This window comes from Pecten maximus, chromosome 13 (assembly GCF_902652985.1).
Source record: "Pecten maximus chromosome 13, xPecMax1.1, whole genome shotgun sequence".
In the NCBI taxonomy this organism is placed as follows: Eukaryota; Metazoa; Mollusca; class Bivalvia; order Pectinida; family Pectinidae; genus Pecten; species Pecten maximus.
Window position 1 is genome coordinate 37,190,529 of NC_047027.1, and position 15,618 is coordinate 37,206,146.

Consider the following 15,618-nt stretch of genomic DNA (forward strand, 5'->3'; position numbering starts at 1 on the left):
TACAAGTTCACAGTTGATCTACAAGTTTAGAGCTGGTCTACAAGTTCACAGTTGATCTATAAGTTTAGAGCTGGTCTACAAGTTCACAGTTGATCTATTAGTTTAGAGCTGGTCTACAAGTTCACAGTTGATCTATTAGTTTGAGCCGGTCTACAAGTTCACAGTTGATCTATAAGTTTAGAGCTGGTCTACAAGTTCACAGTTGATCTACAAGTTTAGAGCTGGTCTATACAAGTTCATAGCTGGTCTATCACTTCAGGACTGAACTACAAGTTCATAGCTGTTCTTTGTGAGTTTAGGGCTTGTCTACGCTGGTCTACAAACTCAGAGATTCCAGGTCTATGAGTGCAGAGCTGGTCTACGCTGGTCTGCAAGCTCAGAGATTCCAGGTCTATGAATGCAGGGCTGGTCTACACTGGTCTGCAAGCTCAGAGATTCCAGGTCTATGAATGCAGGGCTGGTCTACACTGGTCTACAAACTCAGAGATTCCAGGTCTATGAATGCAGGGCTGGTCTACAGTGGTCTAAAAGCTCAGAGCTTCTAGGTCTATGAGTGCAGGGCTGGTCTACGCTGGTCTGCAAGCTCAGAGATTCCAGGTCTATGAATGCAGAGCTGGTCTACACTGGTCTACAAACTCAGAGATTCCAGGTCTATGAATGCAGAGCTGGTCTACACTGGTCTACAAACTCAGAGATTCCAGGTCTATGAATGCAGAGCTGGTCTACACTGGTCTACAAACTCAGAGATTCCAGGTCTATGAATGCAGGGCTGGTCTACAGTGGTCTGCAAGCTCAGAGCTTCTAGGTCTATGAATGCAGGGCTGGTCTATGCTGGTCTACAGGCTCAAAGCTTCCAGGTCTATGAGTGCAGGGCTGGTCTACGCTGGTCTTAAAGCTCAGAGATTCCAGGTCTATGAATGCAGGGCTGGTCTATGCTGGTCTACAGGCTCAAAGCTTCCAGGTCTATGAATGCAGGGCTGATCGTCTACCACCTCAAGTTCACAGCAGGTCTTCAAGAACTCAATCAGAACCATTCTTCAAGCTGGTCTACATTCATATCTGGTCTATAAGCTGACCTCCAAATTCAAAGCTGGTCTAAGATTTCTAAGAAGCTCCAGCACCAGCAGACACTGGAATAAAACTCAACCCATTGTGAGTCTTATATATATACTAAATCACCCACATATATGAGACATGGATAGCTTGGTCTTTGTCACTTCCTCTAGATCTACAAACATCCCACTGGACTGATGAATAGCATTGAAAGTTGTTTTATATACTTACACGTGCACCTACAACCTAAGAGTAACAAATGATCAGATGGTATGTATGCCTGAAATGGCCTGGACATTTCCCGCCTCCCCGGACCCTACCATACCAGCATGGGGAATTTTATTAAAGAAATGATTTTTTTTTTGTTTTTTTGTTTTTGTTTTTTTGTTTTTTCTTATTTTTTTTTTTTTTTTTTTAATTTATCAGCTTTGTTAACTTCAATTCATTAAAATCACCAGTTCAATTTCTTAAATATTCTTTAAATGTGTAACATTAAATCTGTTTTATAATTACATATATAATTTTCTAGATTTTACAGTCAAGTATTGATCATTCCAAGTTGAATCTAATTAAGTTTGGAATTTCGTCATGACAGTAAAAAGAATTTGTTTAATCAGACTTGAAGCCTGTAATGCTTTGTACAGGAAAATTACACATTGTGTACATATGTGTATATACCATGTATATATATATATATGGCTTTGTAATGCAATCTCGGAAATACCAGCTACAAATCAGGAAGTATTTCTATGTACAAATTTCTACACAAAATAATCGTAATAAGAAACGGAAAATCACAACGGATATTAGTCATTGAGATTGACCAGCTGAACCATTGTGATGCCATGAAGATCTGTCACCAAACACGAGAATCTTGTGATAGATTATAGTGATGCCATGAAGATCCGTCACCGAACACGAGAATCTTGTGATAGTTTATAGTGATGCCATGACGATCCGTCACCGAACAAGAGAATCATGTGATGGTTTATCATAACTCTTAATTGTTTATCATATATTTTATTACGCTTCATCACAATATTTTCAACATCAAATTCATGCAAGTTCAACAAAAAGTCTTGCTGGGTCAACTTGAATTTAAACAAACTATAATGACGAAGCACGTGATTTAGTCACATACAAAGTTTACAGCGCTTTTGGTTTGGTTTGTTTTTGTTTAACATCCTATTAACAGCCAGGGTCATTTAGGGACGTGCCAGGTTTTGGAGGTGGAGGAAAGCCGGGGTACCCGGAGAAAAACCACCGGCCTACGGTCAGTACCTGGCAACTGCCCCACGTAGGTTTCGAACTCGCAACCCAGAGGTGGAGGGCTAGTGATAAAGTGTCGGGACACCACTCTGCCACCGCGGCCCCCGTTTACGAGGCAGTCACTAGTCTGACAATATGTGACATCAGAGGTCTCTCTAAGAGACAATACTGTCATACCCATTTCTGATATATTATCATGATGAAAAGGTCAGGGGTCAACTGCCCGGCCACATGGGTTTTCTACAGGTATTTCGGTTTCCTACCACACTTAAAGACCTCTTGTGTGCTTCCATCCGGGCCATCAAGCGTGATTAATATATGTTGTTTCAATTCGCCATTGTAGTTAAATAGATAAAGTCTACATCTTTTTCTTTTAGATATATAATCAATCAAACATTTACAGCCTTCATACACTTTTCAGGTGTGACAAGATTCCAAACAGAATTGATGATTGCGAGAGCAAATGGCAACAGGCTCAATATCAAAATAAAAATATTCATAAACAGCAGTAGAAACGAGCAATGATAAAAATATCATAAGACTCTCTAATCTGACCCTTAAGCTGATTCCTTGAGTAATCCAATATACTCATACCATTTATATTACTACAGTTAAATATCAGCTGCTTCCTACCAGCTCAACTGGGGGTGGAATTTCTCTTTAGCTTGAACAGTATAGACCGTCAGACATGTAGGTCAGAGGGCCCTGATTTGATCCCTAATAGTGGAGGCAATGAAATATTAATAATCTGTCTGCTACATTAATGAAAACTACTAAATATAACCTCATTTAATCTGTCTTATCTGTCCAATATTTTATGTGGTACAGTTATTAGACAGATTTCTCTGTAGTACACCCATCAAATCATTGTCAATATACCCCGGTACTAGTTGTCCAATATCTTATGTGGTGCAGCGTGGTGATTAGACAGATGTCGTACACCAATCATTTGTCAATATACCCCGGTACTAACTGTCCAATATTTTATGTGGTACAGTGATTAGACAGGTGTCTCTGTAGCACACCCATCAATTGTCAATATACCCCGGTACAAATTGTCCAATATCTTATGTGGTACAGTGACTAGACAGGTGTCTCTTTAGTACACCAATCAAATCATTGTCAATATACCCCGTACTAATTAAAATAATTGTCCAATATTTTATGAGGTACAAGACAGGTGTCTAAATAGCTAGATACCAGTCAAATCAATGTATATTTACTTTTGTTCAATATATACCAGTGTCCAGAATCCAAATAAAAAAACCTACAGTTTACTGTGATACAACCAGGTAAACAGACAATAGCCAGTATCTCCACTAACACCCTGTGTACTGCATAGTGGCATACTCACCGCATTTTCTTGTCGGCAATCCTGTGTACCACAAAACAATCCAATACACATCAGTAAACACTCGTTAGAACAGGTAATCACCAAACGATCCAATACACAGGAGTAAACACTCGTTAGTACAGGTAATCACCAATCCATTTCAGGTAAGTGGTGAAACAGAGGAACATTGATCCATCTCCAATATCATACATGTATAATTGTTACTTAAGGAGCAATATCAAAACGGGTAACTTAGAGGTCAGATGGAATCCATTCCCATTCGCATATTTTTTAAGAAGTGGTCAAAACAGGAGATTTGTCATCATACAGGTAAATTTTCTCCCGTTTCCAATCATCCTTTACTTTTGTAAATGTCAACACATCAGGGGTTGTGAATGGCGAGGCCAGGTATTAATTAGATAATACATTAATTAGTCATGATCGCACTGACTGGCCATATATCAGTCTCATTACATCTATACAAGATAGTACACCCCAGCATCCCGACACAAAATCAACATCATTTTATACCGAATCTTTTAAATAAAACTTTGGTAGATCCCGTTTTATGGAAGACATCTGTCTTTTTTGTAGAATCATCTAATTATGATGACAAATGTATTTTTTTGTCTGAATGCTCTGATCAATCTAGATTAAACATCTGCAGATTTCTGTCTCCAGACTCATCATCAAGCTTGATGATGAAGAGCATCTGTTGTTGGTCATGGTATATACACTTACAGTTTACTCAAACACATCTGGGTAATTCCCAATGTTTACACAACTGATCAGGTGAGCAGGACACCTTACCATCCCCAGTCTGACTATAATCCCCTGGGTCCAGCCGGTCAGTGGGAGGGTCAGTGGTCAGTCTAGCCAGGATCACAACCTGTACTGAATTGCCCTCTAGCCCAGGGAACACTGACAATCAGTACATCCCTGGAATGATGTCGAAGGGGACATGATGGGTTATGTATAAGAATAATCACTATGTATCAGAATAATCACAAGTCCAAATTACTGGTCACTGGTCATCTCTTGGTCATTTTCGCTCCTGACATTGGTCAATACAAAGGGAGATAACTGTAATCCCAAAAAGGTCACTTTAGACAAACACTTGAATCCACTCTCCGTCTCTGACACTGCATGAGAACTAAATAATTTTAAGGACCGGAGTTTCACATCAGATATGTTTTAGAAATCCTTCCTGTTACATATGGTCACACTGGAAGGAAATGCTGGTCAACATAGCCAATCATATCACCAGAAGTACCTGTGGAGGTCATAGCAAGGAAAACCGCTAAAAATCTGTTAATTACAGCAGAAACACCATAACACTGCTGTAAAAACTCTGTCCATCACACAGGTTCCTACTGGTGGTCATCTTCAGTCGGTCAGGGTCACTACAGCGGTCAATCTCCAGGAAACAGTTCTACCATAATCACTGTTGTTACCCAGTGGTGATGGTAGTATAGTGTTATTATGGGGAACTCACCCTCTAGTAATGAGCACAGCAGCCGCAACAGGAAGCTGCCTGTACTTAGAGTCCATGTGCTAACATTTATAAGAGGTCCCAAGAGGAGCAAAAATCTCTGGGGGCCCACAAAGGGAGATTTACAAAACATAACCACAAAAATATTATATAATTGGTAGATTTCTTTTTCAATTTTTTTTTTTTTTTTCAAAAATCAATTAAAGAAATCATGTTATATAACAAAACTTTTTTGAGATGATAGATTGAATGTTTGTGTATATGTGCTTTAAGACAAAAGTGGAATGCATAATATCTATGTATTTCAAACTTTTGTATAATAGGTAGTGTATTGCATGAAAGGTTGTTGAGGAGGAAAAAGCAATTAGCAGCACCCTGACTTTCTGTGACCATGTGTTACGGGTTACCAGCCACTCGGATGGAGAGGAAACCATTGTACTAGTAAATTATCTACTAATAGATGTCACTGTCTTGGTGAAGGAAGCTACCACAGGAACGAATTCACTGTTAATCATTTTAAGTTCTCAAGAAATTTAATTTGAATCAGGTGAAGTTTTCTAATTTAAACATCCCCCACTGTTTGACGATCTCCCGGTGAAGAACTACTGAATCAATCTGTAGAGGATCTAGGAAATCAGTTTTGTACAGTAAAATATGCATAATGAGAATCTAAGAAAAATTTTAATAATAGAAATCTTTATGTAAGGATTTTCATAAATTTTCTTTGCCAGGTGACAAAAAAAACTAAAACCTACTGTCGATGTACTTAAATTTCAGTGCATCATCATCATTTTTCTTTCTTTACATATTAGTGCATGGATGAATCAGCATTCACAGATCATTTCCTATATAGAAGCAGTATATAAAAACTATAATTAGCGCAATCAAATTTTAGCGCAACATTGACACCACAAAAATGTCCCTTAATTCAGTCCCTTGTAATAGCTACCAACAGATAAGAAAACCCATTTGCCACCAATGTATTAAGAACCATGCTGCTGTTCATTGTCATGACAACTGACAAGGTCAGGTTTGACACTATTTAGATAGAATATTCAATCTTCTACACTTTTTAGTGAAGTTTTTAAGGCAACATAAAACAGAGTGATACTTCGAGTTCAAATTCTTGGTTTAACCTTGAAACTCTTGATGGCTACTGTCCACATAATCGTTCGTCGTTCTAGTCGTGATGTATAGAATAGGAACCACCATCAGACACCATAAAACATGCATCAGTAAAGTTTAATTGATCTCAGTTTGGTTTAGTTTATTTTGTTTAACGTCCTAATAACAGCCGGGGTCATTTAAGGACGTGCCAGGTTTGGAGGTGGAGGAAAGCCGGAGGACCCGGAGAAAAACCACCGGCCTACGGTCAGTACCTGACAGCTGCTCCACGTAGGTTTCGAACTCACAACCCAGAGGTAGAGGGCTAGTGATAAAGTGTCCGGACACCTTAACCACTCGGCCCCCTTTAACCTTTAATTAATCCAATAGCAACTCATATCAACATCTATTACAATCACAGTTGTGTTAGGAACGTCATAACTCCTAGTGTGATCTGAGAGAGTGATCTGAGAGACAAAATTTTCGCTAGTCAGCTTAAGGCTGTAATAGCAGATGGAAACTTGTTAAATAAATATATGAATAAATGAAAAGATGTGATCTGTTGTAACAAGATCTTGATGTAGCATTCATTCATGTCAAATCCATGATGTCACATTCATAACAGGAAAGAGAAACATCGTTGATGAAGCATATGATGCTTACCCTTCCTGAACACCTGGTCCATATCTCCTTGGCTTTTTCACCCATATCATGATCTATATTTTGTTCATATCCTACTTTGCTCTTGTTTCATTTATTTTTAGTTGAAATTAAAATTTTGTTTTCACATCTCTATATGCACGTTGTTTTTGATGTTTGAGACACAACTTCTTCCCAGAAATACAAATAACACTAATAGGCAATTTTGTATTTAAACAAATCTGATTTTTACAACAATACCATTTGACCTTTTGCTTCTTGTCCCTCCTGACCTTATGACCTCTTCACCCCTACATTAATCCTTCTTAAAAGATTTAACATACCTTGACCGTCTCCGTGTCCACAGTGACAGCAGCCCTGCCCAGATCATCTTGTACTGACCAATTGTGGCGGTCACTCAGGTGCCAAACAGTAGGTTTTGTTCACTCATGAAGCTGACTATAACTGATTACAAGTTTAATTTCAAGTTCTTGATGATCACTTCCAAGATCCAGTCTCTATAGCACCGATTGGGAAAATGACCGGTTTTCCTCTTGTCACTGTGGTCAGACGTTAAGCTGACCAATCATAAACAACAACGACAGCTATAATTGGTGACCTGCTTCCTTAACAAGACACTCAGACTGAGAGAATCACCACCTGTCTTTTTCTGTCTCCATAGACAAAATAATTAACAGCTAGATTAATTAGTCCAAGACGAAATGTTTCGTTGATAAAATCTCCAATTATTCCAACACTGGTCAATATGTGTTACCATAGTGACAGACAGTCTGCTTGTCGGACAGCTGATGGTCAGTCTGGTGAAGTGACCGTTGATCACCCTGAAGTTGATCACCCTGAAGTAAACATTTCCGGGTGTACACCATCTGCCTGGTGGTGGTAGATTTGTCAGCCGAGTCTACTGTAATGTACACTCTGGTGAAATCTTCCCTATCAATAATTCACACCCACTTCTGTCTCTGGAACAGTCCTACCATGTAACACAATTTCACTTTTTTCCCACAATAGATGTAAAACAGAAACAGCATCGACCAACAAAATCTAGCCACAGCTTTATGTACATAAACATGATCGACTTCCCTTGAGGATAAAACACTTTGCTAACATTTCTGATATCCTATACACAGAACATTCTACAGACAGAGTTTTGATCACATGGTCAGTAACGATTATCAATCTCTTCTGTGTATTTGGCCGTTATGGAAAAATCCAAGATCTTCCCAAACGTCCAGTTCCTTTCTGAATATTCTGGAAACATTCATATATCAAAATTTTGGAGTTCTGACAATTTCCATGGTATGGAGGCAGGATATTCCCATCAGTGGTGGAATTTTTAAACAAATAATTATTTCAGCTGTTCCGAGGTCTATCAGAAACTATTTTCTTTTACCTGTTTCATCATAACTAAATGGAAATCTGACAATGACGTCTGTATCCTAACACATGATAGAGAATGAACTTATATATATAATTAGTACCATGTAGAGGAAAAGGTCATTTGAAGGTCAAATTTTAAATTAGACCAGGTCAGCTTTCATGGACAATTAACATGTAATATTACATCTTTGTCTGATTTAGTTGCCATCAAAAATGACAATTACGATCCGGACAAAACTACTGACGTCCCATCTCCAATGACAAAAAAACATCGGCTGTTACTCCATGCATATATGTTTCGGCAACAGTTGTCTCCCCTCACAGTCACATGTGGCCGAATTGTTTACCAGTGTAAAGGAGATTGAGATGCCTTCCATTTGTCATCGGTCAAAGGTCTGGTGTGAGGTGTGAATCGGACTAGTCATACCGGCCACTTCAGGCTAAATCATTGTAATAACATTTTATACATGTTAGGATGCTGTTGGTATCAACTGTGTGTGGTATTATTCCTAAAAACACTAAAATCTGAGTTCCACTAAATACTCGGTCAAATCAGGTCTTTCATTTCATTCAGCCAAAAGATTGTGATTTCATCCTCCAGCATGTCATCTGTAGAATTTTCCGGCGTTGTAATCCTTAGACACAGTATTGATATAATTCCTTTATAACGTCACGGAGAATACATCACAAAATTAAACCATGAGTTACATGTTTGGTCATATTGTAGTATCTTCAAGACACTGACCAGCAGTGACCACTGACTGACCAGCAGAGATATCCCTTTCAGTAGTCAACAGACATCAACTAGCAGTGACACGATATATATCCTCTTCTTCAGTAGCTGATTTTATTATACATAACAACCTGTGGGACACTCCTGCGGAACAGAAGTCACTGATATGCGACTAAGTCAGTGGTTTGAGATGTATACAGCCTGGAGGTCACCCTAGTGAGCGTGTATATGCGGTCATTTGGTCATCCCTGTGAGATACAGGCCTTGAGCTGCTACTGATGCTGGGGTGAGTCAGCAGCCCTTTATCAGCCGGCATGTTGAATCACAATAAACCTTTTATCTTCACAACCCTGGATCAATAACCCCCCCATTTAGCACAGTGAGCTCAACCAAATTACATTATCTGGGACGGTCCATTAAAATATCTGGGGATGTATAGGACCGAGTGTTACAGACATTATGATGCAGTTTAGCCAGTCACAGAGGCATGATAAACCGGAGCTGTGAGATCAGAGAATTGACACATTTCAATGTTTTCCCGGTACTATAACAACATTTAGGCAGCAGCCCAACTACTGTTGATTCCCAGATTTATGGACAGTTGAATCGCACTTATATGTACTATGGTGTTAAAAACGACATGATGCCAAACCCTTTTTCACATACAAAAGATGACATTCATGTCAAGTTTCTCTTCTCATACAAAAGACTCATTTATATTATATTAATGGAAAAAACAGCACAGCACACATCCAATTTCCAACATGATTGTTTTGAAAGTATGTCCACCAAAATTGGATCAAATACATACCCTGTATCTAGATAAAATCTGTTCATTTTACCCGAGACAAATACTTGGGTGTGTATATATATATATTTATCTCGGTACAACAGGAAATTCAAATCTATATATATATATATATATATGTCAGTCATGATTGCATATATGTAGGAAAGAAAAAAATGCTGAAGGGGGGGGGGGGGGGGGGGGGGGCAGAGAGAGAGGAGGGGTGTGTCTAGGGGACTTCCCCAGCAGGGTTATAAAGGGCAGAAGTGAACATCAAAATTTTACAAGAAAGCGGAATTTCCCTTTAAAGCAGAAAATAATCATGTCTGATATGTAGGATTTTTTTTCCAAATCTGTGAGATCTATTAAATTTTAATCTAGAAGATTTGTTTCTTTTTAAAACTAGTCTTTTTAATTTGTAGATTTTAAATCACTTTTAAAGAATCTGGGTTTTTTTTCTGAAGAAATCTCTAGAATTTTATTTTCAAACTGTTAAAATATGTTAATTAAATGTGCATGCCAAACTACAAATGTTAATTAGTGTAATAAATCAAAATCCAACTGCAGCACATAAAAGTATGTATTTTTTCATCTTGAGTATCTTTCATTGTCCCCAGGGTGTATTTCTTGGCAAATACGGTTAAGAAACGTACATCATAAACAATGGGTTAGGATCTAAAGGACAAAATATCTGTAGAACATTTACGCGATAAGTAAACTTGTTTCCACAGTGTACTTCCCAGATGTATTTTGTATATTGATGCGGAGAATGTAGAATTTATTCCGTCAGAACGAGAAAGTCGGTGAAATGTTGGCTATTATATAAACAGTACCACCTGTAGCCAGCGAGGTCTCAGCCAACTCTACTGATCAAAGCTCAGAATTACTGGCCATTCCAGGATATCTTTTTAACTCCCAAAATATTAATAATATTTAAACCTTTTCTCTTTCCTCAAGTTTAATACTTGTATATTTAAACCTTCTTTCTTTCCTCAAGTTTAATACTTGTATATTTAAACTTTCTTTCTATCCTCGGGTTTAATACTTGTATATATTTAAACCTTCTTTCTTTACTCAAGTTTAATACTTATATATATTCAAACCTTCTTTCTTTCCTCAAGTTTAATACTTGTATATTTAAACCTTCTTTCTTTCCTCAGGTTTAATACTTGCCTAATATACAAACATATATACAATTCAAAACTTAAAATCTTCCAGAAATCCTTCATAGATGTAAGATCTTTATTGCTGCTTCAGTTGAACTGAAAATCTGTTATAGTTAAAATCAGACATGTTTTCTTCTAACTTTTGGAAGACTGATATTTTGTTTTTTTTAAATCTCATATTTATATGAACACTGAGAATTGGTGAGTTTGTGAAGTTTTCAATTTGTTGCACATACAATGATGCATTGGCAGGGATCACTCAAGATTTAATGGAATAAGTAAACGTCTCTATTTAGGGAAAAAATCTGGGGCTCCATTATATTATAGCAATTTTGTTTTTGATTTCATCTTGTTGAAAAAGATAAGCAACAGAAATGGTAATGCCCAAGTATTTCAGATTATTGGCAATACATGTATAATTGATAAAGTTTTCATGGGGGGGGGGAATGAACTACCGGGTAGCTAGTCATTTGGGGAATTTTTCTAATTTGAAGGGGGGGTTTTGCCAGGGAATAGTACTTGGGGAAACCAACCAATAAATGGGTAAAGAAATGAGTCTAGATTGAACACTGATTGTCTTCAGTATTAACTCATTCACCCCTGAATTGTCATTATGAACTCTTCCAATGTTTGAATTGGAAGAGTTCAAATGTGTCTTTAGGGGTGAATGAGTTAAGAGTGTGCCTGCATACTATTTTATTAACAGGTAGGTTTATTTGGTATTTTTTTTGGAAAAACAGAAATTTTGGTGAATTTTCTGCATCACACGATAAAACCGACCAGTAATGAATGCTATGGTATGATACGTATACACTGCTAGAGATCACCCCCAAACCATAATCAACCAACCCCAACATCAGCTATTATGTAAAACAGTCATTGCCCAACTGATCAAATCAACATTGTCACATGTTGTTGACCGCTAATTACTCAAAATATTGAATAATTTGACGAGCACAGACATAAGAAATTTCATAGCAGAATAATTCTTAATGTTTATAATTAACAATATATAAAATTAATGTACTGTAAAGGACATGCTTATCATCTCAGTCACCAGCCCCAGGGCTTTTCTCACTGGTTTGGGAAGGGTCTTTTTGTCTCATTTTGGGAAGAAAATTGGTGAAATTGGGGGGAATTTTTTTCAGGAGTAAACTACAAATTTTGGGAATTTGGCTATGAAATGAAATAATTCCAATTGGGAATGGGGCCTAATAACGGCTTCAGAAAGCCCTCAGAAAAAGCCCTGAGCCCCTAACTTTTTTGTTAGGAATTGCTCAGCTAAATTCTAATATAAGACATCTCCTAGAGACCAAAATCATAAAGCTCAATTTTATTAATAATTTCAATATTATAGAGGCAGCTGTGGGCCAGTCTTTCATACCAGGTCCACCTTAACTTTAATTTGCTGTCCATGCACTGTAGCCCCACAGAGCCATTTCAATTGAATTCATTAATTATGCTTGCCAATTGTATTCCTTTTCATTGTACCAACCATTAGCCTCCTATTTAGCAGGTGTCCCAGCCACAGTTTTCACAGACAAATATATACATGATGTTTCCTGGCTGTCATTAAAATTTCCTCCAGCTTTCACACTTAAAACTAATCAACTACACAATAATACTTGGTAAAGGTACAACCAAATTCCATGTACACTAAGTTAGTAAGAATCAATTTACTGCACAAATATATTGTATGATTTGTTGAGAAATATAAATACCAAATAAAACGGGTTGTACATTTGTACCCTGTGAGTGTAGTTATCACACTAATCAATTATTAATTACACTGTTAATTATTACTCGGGACACATGAGTGTAATAAATATTTATATGTGTTATCCTGTGTTTAATTATTAATTACACTTAATAACCAGTATGTAAACTAATTACATATGACCTATTGAATGTAATCATTAATAACACTTCCTACCCAGAGTGTAAATATTAATTACACTTGTTACATGTACAATTTTGTCTACAGAGTGCAATTATAACTACACTTGTTATCCAGTATGTAAAATAATAACATGTTACACAGTAAGTGTAATAATTAATTACACTGGTTACCTGATGGGTGTAATAATTAATTACACTGGTTACCTGATGGGTGTAATTATTAATTACATTGGTTACCTGATGGTTATTATTAATTACACTGGTTACCTGATGGGTGTAATAATTAATTACACTGGTTACCTGTTGGGTGTAATTATTAATTACACTGGTGACCTGATGGGTGTGATTATTAATTACACTGGTGACCTGATGGTGTAATAATTAATTACACTGGTGACCTGATGGGTGTAATTATTAATTACACTGGTGACCTGATGGGTGTAATTATTAATTACACTGGTGACCTGATGGGTGTAATTATTAATTACACTGGTGACATGATGGGTGTAATCATTAATTACACTGGTGACCTGATGGGTGTAATTATTAATTACACTGGTTACCTGATCGGTGTAATCATTAATTACACTGGTTACCTGATGGGTGTAATAATTAATTACACTGGTTACCTGATATGTGTAATAATTAATTACATTGGTTACCTGATGGGTGTTATAATTACACTGGTTACCTGATGGGTGTAATTATTAATTACACTGGTTACCTGATGGGTGTAATCATTAATTACACTGGTTACCTGATGGTGTAATTATCAATTACACTGGTTACCTGATGGTGTAATTATTAATTACACTGGTGACCTGATGGGTGTAATAATTAATTACACTGGTGACCTGATGGATGTAATTAATAATTACACTGGTTACCTGATGGGTGTAATAATTAATTACACTGGTGACCTGATGGGTGTAATTATTAATTACATTGGTTACCTGATGGGTGTAATAAATAATTACACTGGTGACCTGATGGATGTAATTAATAATTACACTGGTTAACTGATGGGTGTAATTATTAATTACACTGGTTACCTGATAGGTGTAATTAATAATTACACTGGTTACCTGATGGGTGTAATGATTACACTGGTGACCTGATGGGTGTAATCATTAATTACACTGGTTACCTGATGGTGTAATTATTAATTACACTGGTTACCTGATGGTGTAATAAATAATTACACTGGTTACCTGATGGATGTAATTAATAATTACACTGGTTACCTGATGGGTGTAATTATTAATTACACTGGTGACCTGATGGGTGTAATAATTAATTACACTGGTGACCTGATGGATGTAATTAATAATTACACTGGTTACCTGATGGGTGTAATTATTATTAACACTGGTTACCTGATGGGTGTAATAATTAATTACACTGGTGACCTGATAGGTGTAATTATTAATTACACTGGTTACCTGATAGGTGTAATTATCAATTACACTGGTTACCTGATAGGTGTAATTAATAATTACACTGGTTACCTGATGGGTGTAATGATTACACTGGTGACATGATGGGTGTAATCATTAATTACACTGGTTACCTGATGGTGTAATTATTAATTACACTGGTTACCTGATGGGTGTAATCATTAATTACACTGGTTACCTGATGGGTGTTATAATTACACTAATTACCTGATGGGTGTAATAAATAATTACACTGGTTACCTGATGGTGTAATTATAAATTACACTGGTGACCTGATGGTGTAATTATTAATTACACTGGTTACCTGATGGGTGTAATGATTAATTACACTGGTTACCTGGTTGTGTAATTATTAATTACACTGGTTACCTGATGGGTGTAATGATTAATTACATTGGTTACCTGATTGTGTAATTATTAATTACACTGGTTACCTGATGGGTGTAATAATTACACTGGTGACCTGATGGTGTAATTATTAATTACACTGGTTACCTGGTTGTTATTGTTTACATCTGTCATGATGACACCGTTATTGCCACTATCCTTACATACCTTGTACATGTTGCCATGCCAAACAGCCCATCCACACGAAGCTACATGACTCTTCGTCCAGACACGTTACCCTACATGGCCTTCTTCCAACTCACACCTGCAAAAATCAATCAAATTAATTTCATGCTTTGCTGCAGTGTTCCAATAATTTAAAATAACTTCGGCATGGAAAATTGATAACCAATTCAACTGTTACAACACTGGACATGGGAGGTCAGTGAACTAGAGGGTTGATAACCAAACAGTATTACAACACTGGACATGGGAGGTAACTAGAGGGTTGATAACCAAACAGTTTTACAACACTGGACATGGGAGGTCAGTGAACTAGAGGGTTGATAACTAAACAGTATTACAACACTGGACATGGGAGGTCAGTGAACTAGAGGGTTGATAACCAAACAGTATGACAACACTGGACATAGGAGGTCAGTGAACTAGAGGGTTGATAACCAAACAGTATTACAACACTGGACATGGGAGGTCAGTGAACTAGAGGGTTGATAACCAAACAGTATTACAACACTGGACATGGGAGGTCAGTGAACTAGAGGGTTGATAACCAAACAGTATTACAACACTGGACATGGGAGGTCAGTGAACTAGAGGGTTGATAACCAAACAGTATTACAACACTGGACATGGGAGGTCAGTGGACTAGAGGGTTGATAACTAAACAGTATTACAACACTGGACATGGGAGGTCAGTGAACTAGAGGGTTGATAACCAAAC

The 15,618-nt window shown here is 37.2% G+C and overlaps 1 protein-coding gene across 2 annotated transcripts in view; it reads right to left on the bottom strand.

The window, feature by feature from the left end:
* LOC117341471 overlaps positions 1 to 15,618 on the bottom strand; it is a 63,459-nt gene that overhangs the window by 43,250 nt on the left and 4,591 nt on the right. The window contains exon 2 of one of the 2 annotated variants that reach the window (XM_033903330.1): positions 14,886 to 14,982. In XM_033903330.1, the coding sequence (XP_033759221.1) occupies positions 14,886 to 14,902 (17 nt within the window). In that variant the 5' untranslated portion in view covers positions 14,903 to 14,982. Of the gene's footprint in view, positions 1 to 7,234; positions 8,466 to 14,885; positions 14,983 to 15,618 lie in introns of those variants that run through there. The other variant, XM_033903329.1, reaches the window with a different exon arrangement.